At 41.8% G+C, this 13,398-nt stretch overlaps 1 protein-coding gene across 5 annotated transcripts in view; it reads right to left on the bottom strand.

Moving 5' to 3' along the window:
* The window catches only part of myom2b (myomesin 2b), a 145,875-nt gene that overhangs the window by 101,282 nt on the left and 31,195 nt on the right, over positions 1 to 13,398 (bottom strand). For all 5 annotated transcript variants that reach the window (XM_043679203.1, XM_043679214.1, XM_043679173.1 and 2 more), the window contains exons 7-8: positions 1,757 to 1,845; positions 1,607 to 1,657 (exon numbers count right to left, since the gene is read on the bottom strand). In XM_043679203.1, coding sequence (XP_043535138.1) covers positions 1,607 to 1,657; positions 1,757 to 1,845 — 140 coding nt within the window. The remainder of the gene's footprint in view (positions 1 to 1,606; positions 1,658 to 1,756; positions 1,846 to 13,398) is intronic.

Genomic DNA, 13,398 nt, shown 5'->3' with positions numbered 1-13,398 from the left:
CTGCTCCTCGGATGCTGCTGTGCTTTTCCAGCACCACACTGATCTAAACTCTGGTTTCCAGCATCTGTAGTCCTCACTTTTGCCAAATTGCTCCCCATCCAAACTCCTAGCACAAAGGAAGTCCCAGTCAATATAGGGGAAGTTAAAACACTCATAACAACAATCCTGTTATTTTCATGTCTTTCCAGAATCTGACTACACGTCTCTTCCTCTATCTCCAGCTGGCAGGTCAGTAGTACAATCCCAATGTTGTGGTTGCACCCTTCCTTTTCCTGAATTCTACCCATAATGCCTTACTTTGAGATTAATGTAGCCTTTTAGCATGCACACTGAGATCTGAACTGATGACCTTAAGTTGTTTGTTAGTTCAGTTCTTTGCACAATCTTGAGTATTCAGCAAATGTTGTCCAGTGGTGGAATCACATCCAACGTTGGTCACTGTTTGATGAAGATAACTACACAGGGATGCTCTTTCATCATCTCAATCTATTCACAGGATTCTAATCGCAACAGTAAAGGCCATTCAATCCTCAAATGTGATGTATATAATGAACATGCGCATTTAAAACCACATTTTAATCATCAATACCAAATGGAATGAATTTTTTGTCGATACTTCCTGTTTAATAAAAATAAAAAGTCTTGTCTGAAGTACTCATGTAGAATAACCTAATGCTATTGAAGTTGCAGAACAGACTAAAACAAAGAGAAGGGTGGAGCTTCATATTGTTCATCCTTCCCCTCTTTGTTTTGTTCTGCCCCATAATCCTACCTTCCATTTCCCAGTTCTGGTGTGGGGCCTTTCACTAATGTGTTGACCTCTTTTCTCCTGTTTTAATATGCTGACATATTTCCTGTGCACTGTTTGTTGTCATTATCCTATAAATTGTTTCCTCCCTTCAGATTGACATTGGAGGGTTTTTTTGCCTCTCGCCTTTGTGCTTGCAGTGCAACAGCCATGGCTCTTGTCCAATGACAATTAGTGTACTGAGTGCAAACAGGCCTCTCAAACAATTAACTGCAGTCAAAGGAAATCATAGTAAATTTAACGTGCTCAGAATCAGAGATAAAGTCTGTGCTCTGATGGATTAGTGAACAAACACTTTGGCTATATGAATCTGAGCCAGTTAACCAGCAGGACCTCCAGTTCCATTTTTATTTATGCCAGGTTAGATAATCCCAGTTGAGGTTGTGATAGGATCAACTTCAATTATTCGAGGATGGAAGACACACTCCTGAATTCTATCCATTAACACCAAGGTGCTGGATGAGGAAAGTATCACACATCATTTTATCAGTTTGGAACCTTATAAAATCCCAATGACAGCATAGACCATATTTTGTAATACAATGGCTTTCCGACATTTAAAGGAGGAGCATTTGGAGAAGTATTGGAGTTACAATTACTTCCTTGAGAGTTGTACCTTTGAAAAGATCAGTGTTTTTAGCAGAAAAAAGTAGTGAGAAGAGAAAATAAAATTCAAGCTTGCACAGCTTATATAGTAAAGACTTTAAATTGTAGTTGTCAAAGTGAGCAATGTTCTAAAAGCAGAAGGTAATTAATTGCAATAGATTTAATTGGTTGCTTTTCCTGTTATTTACTTACAGTTCAAAGGGAGCAAAACAGAGTGGTAAGGCTCTTCATCTCCTCGGAAACCTAAAAGGAGAGGGTAAATTTAAGTGACCAGCTCCTCTCTGCACGACATGTAGTACTCAAACTGAGAAATGACCCAGGTACATTTATTCTGAAACTCACGTTTAACAATGACAGTGGCACTTGATGATGCCTCTCCATGAATATTAAAAGCCAAGGCAGTATATTGAGCAGTGTCACTTGTGGCGCATCTGAAAACAAAAAAAAAAATTGCCTTAATGGTGTCACACAACAACAAAATCTTGCAATTGCATAAAACCTTTAAAGTAATGAAAACAGGTTCCAACAGGCTTCACTGGAGCCTTTTAAAATGTAACATCGAGTCACCTAAGAGGATATGAGATCAGATGCCCAATAACTAGGTCACAAGTAGATTTTCAGAAGGAACTTAAGGAAGGAGGAAACCTACAGAGTTTAAAGACAAAATTTCAGAACTGCTAGATAGTTGAGTGCAGAGCTACTAATAATGGAGTAAATTTAAAAAATGTGGTATAAGCCTACATGCTTTTAGAGAAATAAGGAAAGGATTTGAAAGCAAGACAAGAATTTCAACACAAGTTGTTACTTCACTGAAACATTAGTCAGTGAACACGGTAGTAGGGTGCAATAGGGGAACAGGACTTGGGGCCGAATCTTATTTTTTTTTTATTAAGTGTTAGTCTCATTGTGTTTCTCGTTGCGGGTCCTCGTGAGTTTTCTGATTACATCTTCTCAAACTTGCCTCATTAACCATCTTCCACTCCCCTCTGTCACCTTTCTCATCCAATTCCAGCTCCATTCTACCTCTCCCTGTACCTACAACCAACAAGTGCTACCTTACCTGCATCCAGTGAGTCAAGCAACGGCATTCATCCACCCTGTGACCAGACTGGAGTTGTTCAATTACAAGTGTACAAAAGGAGGATGGCACAGTCAGGATATGTCTAGCTCCAAGATGTCTGAAACTCTCCCAAAAGACATTCTCACACAAGATTCCAACACCAGAGGAAATCAATTCCAAGTTCTTTCCCAAACTAGACAATAAATAAGGATATTAATTGGTACACTGAGTCGAGAAATCTCAGCAAGTAACTATTGATATTGCTTGCCTTTAGTTTATTTGTCAATCAAGATATGCTCAAGTGCTTAGATATGTATCCATTACTGATGATATTGCAGTAAATGGACAAACCAAAGGAGAGTATGATCAGAACTTTCTTTAATTGATGGCAGCAGCTCACCACAAATGACTCATTTTCCACAGAAAGTAGGGCCAACCCAATGCAAGTTAGGTCAATTGTTTTGGCTCTATTTAGTCGGGTTGCAGAATTCATCTTGATGCAGGCAAAGTAAAAGATGTAAGATGAATGCCTACCCCAGAAGACAAAGACAACCTTCAGCAATGCCTCAAGTTCTTCAGCTTCTTGGCACCTTACATTCTGAATGTCTGTCACTAAGCAGCATTATTGTGAGAGCTCCTAAAGAAAGACATACCATACATATGGCAGGAGGACTATCAACAAACATTCAAGTCCATCAAGCAAGCATTGTCAGCAGAAAGCAGCATTATGAAATATTATGATCCAAGGAAGATGACAATCCTGGGAGTTGACATTTTGCAAAAGGTACTCGGATCGTGCATCCTACAAGATGGCAAAATAATTGCATTTGGATCCAAAAATCTATCATAAGCACAATCCAAATACTCCAAGTTTGAGCATGACACACTTGCTCTAATATTTGGACCACAAGATTTCACACATACCAGTCTGTAACAATTCACTGTGGAAACCAGTCATAGCCCATTGGAAACAATTTATTGTAAACCATGGAAAGGTTCACCACCTAGATTTCTGATAAAAATGCAGGGATAGGATTTCTGCTACAAATCTGGTAGTAAAATGATCACCGCAGTTACACTAAGGAGATGCCAAAACCGAACAAGACTGCAGATACTCGGTTGGATGTACAAGTCCACAACATGAACATCCAAGTAAAAGATACATTCAGACATTGATCAATTACATTGTTGTATCGAACTGTACTGCAGTAGGTGGCATGGTAGCTCAGTGGTTAGCACTGTTGCCTCACAGTGCCAGGGACCCGGGTTCAATTCCAATCTTGGGCAATTGTCTGTGTGGAGTTTGCACATTCTCCCTGCATCTACATGGGTTTCCTCCCACAAACCAAAGATGGGCAGATTAGGTGAATTGGTCATAATGTTTAGGGATGTGTAGGTTAGTTGCATTAGTCAGGGGTAAATTTAGAGTAATAGGGGAATGGGTCTGGATAGGTTACTCTTCGGAGGGTCAGTGTGAACTTGTTGGACCGATGTGCCTGTTTCCACAGTGTTGGGGTTTTAACTCTATGAGATACAATTGGGAATGGATAATGGAGAAAGTTGTTCTTGAAGGGTGGCCTGATATTATAAGAGAGGTGTCAGATATTTTTGAGATTAGACTAAATTAGATTCCTTACAGTGTGGAAACAGGCCCTTTGGCCCAACAAGTCCACACCGACCCACCGAAGAGTAACCCACCCAGTCTCATTGCCCTCTGACTATTGCAACCAACACAATGGGCAATTTAGCATGGCCAATTCACCTAACCGGCACATCTTTGGACTGTGGAGGAAACGGGAGCACCCGGAGGAAACCCACGCAGACACGGGGAGAATGTGCAAACTCCACACAACAGTCGCCCAAGGCTGGAATCAAACCTGGGACCTTGGTGCTGTGAGGCAGCAATGCTAACGACTGAGCCACTGTGCCGCCCCAAAGATGAACTTTTGGCCTTACAAAGATAAACTCTATGTTTTGAGATATTATCTTCAAAAGAAAAACAAGTACCTGTGGTTGAAGCTTTCCACCAGGACATACAGGTGTAACTACACTAAGGAAGTATGGACATAGATTGGACAAAATGACTAGCTCCTGATATGTTCTATTGGCCAGGGATCAACGGTACATTAACAAATTCGATACAAGGCCCAAACCATCAGCCACTGCAACATGGATAAATTCTACACTCACGTATTCCATCAGTCCTTTGGTCCAAAATCACAACTGATTTACTTACAGTTAATGGAGATGACTTCAGTTTAGTCACTGATCATTTCTAATTATCAGACAAAGAGTGAATCAAGTGCATCCTTGGCAGAAACCATCAATGCTATATTCAGTCTGTTCGGTGCACCTGAAGAAATAATTTATGACAATAACCAAATATACAGGAAGACCTTTCAGGCATGTGTGTGCCAAATGAGGAATGAATAATACAATGTCCTCACCATATTACCACTGATTAAATTGTCTCACTGAGCGAAAAGTTTGCTCTGTTAAATCACTCATCCTGAAGTGTAAGACAACGAAACAAGGTTGTCCTGACACTGTGTTACACCTGAGACTCTGGATGCAGGGTCACCTTTTCCGAAACAGATCATGTTTGGAAGGCACATGTGAACCATCTTGACAAGCTACAATTCTCAAAAATGCAGGACTTCTCAACAAACAAGGATGAACATGGTGCATGACTGGTATGCAAGTGTGAAACTATCCCAACTACATGCTAATCAAATGGTCAGAGGTCTGTTTCGCAGCTTCTTTCACGAAGACAAGTCACTCAGTCAAAACACACTTAAAATTACAAGCTGCCAAGAATCAGGATCTTCAGAAGCAGAAAGGAGAAAAACGTATATAATTCATCATATTGTTCTTTTCAGTAGTTCTTCCAAAATGCTTTCAATAAAAGGAGCAAATTTGTCTTTTTGAATAAATGTTAAACATTAAAAGGTTAATATGTGCATTAACACCTCTTCCATGAATAACTCATAATTTGTTTACTAATACATCAGATCAGTTAAATTACATCAGTTGAGCGTGGATCCAAAACAATTAAAAATGGCATTAGCCACTCCTTACTTGTTTTGATGAAGAAATTATCCATTTAAAACCAGGATGAAAACATCCTTAAAAACGATCATTATCTAAATGGCATTTGGAGAAGATGATTTCAGCCTGGAATTCTGCCATGAAATTCTGTCACCAAAAACCACTCAAGACTGATCCCAGGATAAAAGAAAGTGGGATGTAACAAATTACAAAATTGTATATTAACTGGAACAAAATAGAAAGACTTCCACAACACCATATAATGAAGTAAAAGTCGCTACCACATTAATCAGTACTTAACTATACAACAGACAAATACCAACAAAAAGCTTTAAAAAGCAACATGTATATTTAGAAGGCACTCCCAGCTTGGACTGAAATGGATACTGCTTCAGATAATCTGGGGTGAAGGACTCTGCTTGTTCCATCATGTGAGCATCATGTCAGTCTGCCTGCACTAATATACCCTATTCAGGAGAGACCCTGCAGAAATGTGTTTTTGCTGGTTTGTAGAGATTCCTATGGGACTTGCATGTTAAAGGCCCTGTAAGCAGTGAAGCATGTGACCGAGGAATAGTTTTGGGCTATGCCTATTTTATAAAGTCACAGCTAATGGCCAAGGAAATGGAGAACAAACTTTTTATCATTAATATAAATGATTTGGATGTGCACATAAGAGGTGTTGTTAGTAAGTTTGCAGATGACACCAAAATTGGAGGTGTAGTGGACAGTGAAGAAGGTTACCTCAGATTACAACAGGATCTTGCTCAGATGGGCCAGTGGGCTGAGAAGTGTCAGATGGAGTTTAATTCAGATAAATGTGAGGTGCTGCATTTTGGGAAAGCAAACCTTAGCAGGACTTATACACTTAATGGTAAGGTCCCCAGGAGTGTTGCTGAACAAAGGGACCTTGGAGTGCAGGTTCATAACTCCTTGAAAGTGGAGTCACAGGTAGACAGGATAATGAAGAAGGCATTTGGTATGCTTTTATTTATTGGCCAGAGTATTAAGTACAAGAGTTGGGAGGTCATGTTGCTGCTGTAAAGGACATTGGTTAGGCCATTTTTGGAATACTGTGTGCAATTCTGGTCTCCTTCCTATCACAAAGATGTGTAACTTGTAAGGGTTCAGAAAAGATTTCAAGGATGTTGCCAGGGCTGGAGGATTTGAGCTGCCAGAGGAAGTGGTAAAGACTTGTACAATTCCAACATTTAAAAGGCATCTGGATGGGTATATGAATAGGAAGGGTTTGGAGGGATATGAGTCGGGTGTTGGCAGGTGGGACTAGATTGGGTAGGGATTTCTTGTCGGCATGGACGAGTTGGACCGAAGGGTTTGTTTCCATGCTGTACATTACGAAAACTCTCTAACTCTAAAATGAGTCCTGGTTTTGTACTTCACCCTTTACAAAAATTACTTTGTAACAGAGGGCTGGAGGCTCAACCTCCACAAGGAACATACCTCAAAGATCGGGCTTTGTCAAGTTTATATTGTTTCCACTAACCTCACAGAATGTGTCTACAAGAAGAAATGGGCAAATTTTGGTGCCCTTAATTCAACAAATAATGACAGTTTGTGTTACACTACCAGTTAAGTTACAGGCAAATCCAAAGAGGGAAAACAGGTAAAATCTCACTGATTAGTGTTACTAGACAATAATTTGATTAGGATCCCATTACCCTGCAGTACTCAAAATCATCCAAGTCGTAGGGATTCTGAGAATTGCATTGTTCCATGCAATACATCCAGCTTTATGGTTCATTCTGACCCGGCCAGTTGTCAGTTAATTCCAGTGCTCACTAGCAGGTGGTGGAACAGCACCTTTGCTGACAAATGTTCTGTTTGGATGGCAAACATCTTGTTGCAGAATTTGCTGGATGGAACAAAATGCACTGGGAGGATTGCTATGTTTTCCTTCCACTTCAAGCCTCACTATTTTGCTGGAAATATCAACTGATGAAAACAAGGTGAGGGCAACTGGCACCTGGGACCTCAGTGAACAATGGACCCTATCCTTAATAATATTTAACAATAAAAAATGAAATCAAACAAAGGAGTATTGAGTCAAGTTAGATACGAATACAAAAGTAAATAAAAAGAAAAGGATGGATTGGAAGAGGCAGTTGAGAAAAACAAAGAAATAGTTTTGTCTCAATGTATTATTTTCAAATAAAACTTTTGTTCATAAGGAGCCATACAGCGCTGACAGCAATTAGATCATCCTCCAGAGAATAAATGGCAGCTAAACTTCTTCACAACTCAAGGGTTTGAATGCTTCAGAACACTTTTCCTCTTTTGAAAATGTATTTCAAAAGTAGGAGGTTAAGGGGTGACCTTACAGAGGTTTATAAAATCATGACGACATGGATAGGGTAAATAGGCAAGAGGTGAGGAAATCTCAAACTAGAGGGCATAGGTTTGAGGTGAGAGGGGAAAGATTTAAAAGGGATATTTGGGACAACTTTTTTACGCAGAGGGTGGTACGCAGAAAGAATGAGCTGCCATAGGAAGTGGTGGAGGCTGGTACAACCACAACATTTAAAAGGCATCTGGATGGGTATATGAATAGGAAGCTTTGAGAGGGATATGAGCCAAATGCTGGCAAATGGAACTAGATTTATTTCGGATATCTGATTGGCATGGACAAGTTGGCGAAGGATCTGTTTCCCTGCTGTATATTTCTATGACTCTATGACTAGCATTAATTTTATCATTATGATGTTTGCTCAGTTAGTAATTTGTATGCCTGGAATCAGATGGATTAGTTTCAACTCATTGGCCAGTGTGATAGCCATCCCATCCAGGGATAAAGATTTGGAGACAGGAGAAGTAACCAGATTAAAGTGAGGAGCAGATCTGCTGAGAACAAGTATAGAAAGGATTATTTATATGTCTTAAACTAAGGAAGACCTTTTCTTCCTTAAGCTGAAACAAACGTTTCTATTTTTTTTTAAAAAGGTGAGATTGCCTCGTGCGTATAGTGGTCCCTAGTGTTCGATCTTGTGTATTTTTGATTTTAAAATCAAAAAGTGAGATGCTGGAAAAGCATAGCAGGTCAGGCAGCATCCAAGGAGCAGGAGAGTTGACCCGAAAGTCGACTCTCCTGTTCCTCAGACGCTGCCTGACCTGCTGTGCTTTTCCAGCACTACTCTAACCTTGACTCTCATCTCCAGCATCTGCAGTACTCACTTTCGCCTTGTCAAATTTTTTTAAAATCTCATTGTTAGCAAGGTTCAGATATCATCCCCATTTTCTTCAGGGAGTTACATGTGTATTAACACCACTGATGTTTCTTGGCATTACAGAGAAGTTGAATATAAACGTTCAGTTTCAGCCAAGTAAGTCATCAAGCAATGTGAGTGAATCACAACTGATCCATTAGCTGTCTAGGTCTTCCTTGACACTAACTGCTGGGTTACTGATGTATGAGCAATAGTGCACACAATAAATGTAACCTTATTTTTCTAGGTAATTCTGGCCCACAGCAGTAAAGCAAGAATTAAATATTTTATTTTCTTTCAGTGCTGCATGTGGCAGATTAGAGAATCATGCTTTCACATGAGGGCTTACATATCAGATATTTTTGCACTCTGTAAAGCTGGCGCTGATAGAATTAGAAAGGTTTCAAATCACCAACTTAACATGGCCTTAGTGACAAGGTGATAGCCAAAAGAATTTAAACTGCTGCGAGGGAGCAGGGATCCAATCACGGACAGCTCAGCATTTTGGTGAGGGCAGCTGTGATTGAGCAGGGCTGTATGCAAAAGAGAGAAGCAGATTACCTCATTGCTCAATGTCAGGTGGAAGAGAACAGTAGACTGAAACCTCAGAGAACCTTAGAGAAGTTGTTAATAAAAAAATTTTGGAAAATGACATCGTTATCCTCCATCAACCTGAACTGCTCATGGCTTATAGTTAAGGATTGTAAGTAATGCTTCAGTCATTCACACAAATTGTCAATGCCTGTGTTCCTTTCCTTTGTTCTTCTGGCTGGATAACGGAATTGAACAGCCTGTGGCCATAGCACAGCAATCAGATTACAAATCCATACATTGGAAAGTGAGGGAGCATTGCATGCCTTTGACTATCATTGTAACAAAAGGAACAAACAACATCGCTTTCAGTTACTGAATAGAGTCAGAAAGAAAAAAAGATGGATTAAAAGCTGTAAAGAAGGAATGAACGCACCCAATTAGATCCAGTAAAATTAGCGCAGCAAACACAAAAACATATGCCAACTAAAGACTAATTCACATGGGTTTCAAGCATGTGCTTTTAACTATAGAACACTCACTTGCAAAGCATTCATTAATCAGGAGCTGATAAGCAGTACAGCATTACAAAGGACTGTCTGAACTGAATTTTAAGCAGAGGTAATGGCCTTATCCATTAGCTGTAAATTCAAGTTCTGGCCCAGGAAGCGATGACCAAATTTTATGGTCTTTCAGCAATTAGTGCCTGAGCTTGCAGTTTTCAACCCAGCCAATAAGGAAGAATCTCCCACCTCCAATGGAGTCTGGCTAATCAGGGGGCCAGCAGCTCTCCAATCCTGACAGTGCTCATTGGGAACATAGTCACTGCAGTCAGTACACAACAAGGAACCATGCAGGTAATTGACAGGGAGATACATGTGGCAGTCTTGCTAGGGACAGTCAGGCAAGCCTTGGAGGGTTAGTAGACAAACAGGAGGCTGAAAGAACACAGAAAGCAGGCAGCATCAGGAGGTGGAGAAGTTAACATTACAGATATAACCCTTCTTCAGGACTAGATGTGGGGGTAGGGGGAGCTACAGATAAAGGTGGAAGGTGGAGGGTGGAAGGGGTGGGAGGGATAGGAGGGATGCTGAGGTGGGGAGAGTAGCAGTATGGTGAGGTAGTGATATGTGAATACAGATGGTGTGTATGACCTGGTTGGTTGATGTGAGCGATGAATTTGGTTGTTGCTGGAAGGAAGGGTCAGTAGGTGGAATGGAAGGGAGGAGGTGGGGCTGGAAAGGGAGTCAGGGGATGAGTAGGAAGATTATTTGAAATTTGACAACTCAATGTTAAGTCCTCCGGGTTGTGGGCTGCCCAGGCAGAAGGTGTGGTTTTGTTCCTCCATGTTTTGGTCTGATTCACTGTGGCAATGGAGGAGGCTGAAGATGGAAATGTTGGAGAGGGAGTAGGAGGGGGAATTGAAATGGGCAGTGACTGGGAGGTCAGACTGGCCCTTATGGGCCTGATGAAGATGCTTGGTGAAACAATCACCAAGTCTATGTTGGATCTCACCAATGTAGAGAAGACAAGGGGGCCCTATCATTATTATGTTTGGAAGTGAGGGGAGGGTGGTTCAGCAGTAGAGCAGGGGATTGAGGAGGTGCAGTGGAAGGCTGTCTGAATGATGGGGGGGGGGAAATTCAAACATTGTTTGAAATGGGACAGTATCAGGGATGCTTGGGAGTGGAACATCTACTCTGACAAGGGAATTGGGAAAACAGCTTGGAGATTTTGCAGGATATAGGGTGGGAGGAGGTATAGTCCAGGTAGCTATAGAAATCTGTGGGTTTATAGTCAATGTCGGTCCATAAACTGTTGCCGGAGATGGAAACAGAGAAGTCAAGAAAGGAGAGGGAGGGGAATGAGATGGACCAAGTGAAGTTGAAAGCAGGGTGGAAGTTGTCAGCCTGGGTGCAGGATGCAGCACCGATGCCACCATTGATATAACAGTGGAAGAGTTGGAGAACAGTACCAGTGTGTGCATTGAAGAGGGACTGTTCAACATGACTGACAAAGAGGCAGGTGTAGCTGGGGCCCACTCTAGTACCTTTGGCCACCCCCTGTATTTGGAGGAAATGGGAAGAATTGAAGGAAAAGTTATTGAGGGTGAAGACTAATTCAGCGAGGTGGAGGAGGGTATTGGTGGGGTGGGGATTGGACGGGTCTGTTGGAGAGAAAAATACTGAAGGTCTGTAGGCCATCACTGTGGGGTATGAATGTGTGTATGGACTGCACATTCATAGTGAAAATGAAACACTGGGGTTTAGGGAACTGGATGTTTCCGAAAAGGTGGAGGGCGTGGACTGTGTCCCAGATGTAGGTGGAAGTGCCTGGACCAAGGAGAAAAGAATGGAGTCGAGATAGGAAGAAATGAGTTCAGTGGGACAGGAGCGTGCAGAGATGAAGAGTCGGCCAGTGTAGTGGGCTTGGAGAACAGGTCGATCCGGGCAGTGTGGGGCTGAGGGACTATGAATTTGGAGGTGGTGGTGGAGGGGAGATCACAGGAGGCGATGAGTTCACTGACAGTGTGGGACACGATAATGCGATGGGCCAAGGTGGAGTCATGGTCAAGGGAGAGGTCTGATGTGGTGTCAGACAGCTGGTGTTCGGCCTCTGTGATATAACCTTGGAGTATTGGTGAGAAGGAAGGGAAAGGACCTGTGATTAGCCAGGAGGCAGAAGGGAGAGATTGCTAATCTACTCCCCATGGCAGAAAAGGCTCTCTGTTTGGCACAAGTGCCCAAACAGTAAGGACCCTCCCACCAAACCAGATCGTAGCCACTAGGGTTTATATTGGCATGAGTGTTATTCTCTGACACTGATAAAACACCATTGACACCCAATACCTCCTGCATAGTTGGGAAAGTATGAGAGGTGAGTGGAATGGGAACCTCCCCAAACCAACATTACTGAATTGTGTACCATCTGCTTTCGGTGCCTTCAGGATGATGCATTTGTAAAATTCCAGCCTCTGTGTTCTTCTCTGTGTAATCCTCAAACCAGCTTTTCCCACATTCTCTTCTGAAGGCTGGGAGATATATCAGTCACCATTCTTTAATATCCAGTGTCTTCTCCATGCTCATTCACCTCATGTGACTCTGGGCAGTGATAAACACCCAGGTGTGTCTCTGCTTCAGTCAGACCCCACCATTGACAGGGATGGAGATTTGGGTGTGATGCAGTACAGTGCTTAGCTCAGAACATGAAAGAACAGCACTTTGTAAAGGGGATTGAATTTGATCAATATTAATCAAAAGTGTTTGAAAATGTTAATTGAGAGATAAGTAGCCATCTTGCATCTTGCTGCTACACCTCCTGCCTCTCACTGGCATAGGTTTTCCTTTGCTTTCACCCTTGTCCTCTAAATGCCTACAGGTAGAAATGTTGGCGGTGGTTGTTGGGGTGATGGTGGTATGAGGAGGGTGATCATCTATAGCCCTAAGCCTCACATACTTACCATTAATCACATGTAGCAGGCTGAGAGAGAAAAAAATGTATTGCTGGCTCGTTGAAAATGTGACCATTTGGCAAAACGTTTCCCATCCACTTTCATCTGAGGCACAACTCAGCAGTGTGATGGAATACTCCCTATTTGTCTTGATGAGTGCAGCTCCAACAACTGTCTGAAGTTTGACACCATACAGAGAAAAGCAACCCACTGGATTGGCACCACATCAACAAACATCCACTCCCATGGATGTTCCTCGTGGCATCAATGTTGACTATCTATAAGATGCACTGCAGAAATTCACTGAAGATCCTTAGATGACATTTTCCAAGACCCAGCCATCTTTAGCTACTTCACTAGTAACCTTCCCCTCCCTATCATAAGCTCAGAAATGGGGATGTTCACCAATGATTGCGTAATACTCAGCACCATTTGTAACTCCTCAGATACTAAAAGCAGTTGATGTTCAAACGCAACAAGGTCTGGACAATATCCAGACTTGGGATGAGAAATGGCAAGTAACATTCATGTTGCACAAATCCAGGCAATGACCACCTTCAATAAGAGATAAGCAAACCACTACCCCTTGACATTCAATGGTGTTACCAGCAACATCCACTCATCCCTCAAGTGAATACAAAAAGAATATTGATTACCTGAAGGTCCTCTCCCT

Source organism: Chiloscyllium plagiosum, chromosome 3 (genome assembly GCF_004010195.1).
Source record: "Chiloscyllium plagiosum isolate BGI_BamShark_2017 chromosome 3, ASM401019v2, whole genome shotgun sequence".
NCBI lineage: Eukaryota > Metazoa > Chordata > Chondrichthyes > Orectolobiformes > Hemiscylliidae > Chiloscyllium > Chiloscyllium plagiosum.
Note: the sequence above shows the minus strand (reverse complement) of the source record. Positions and strands in the feature narration are given on the sequence as shown.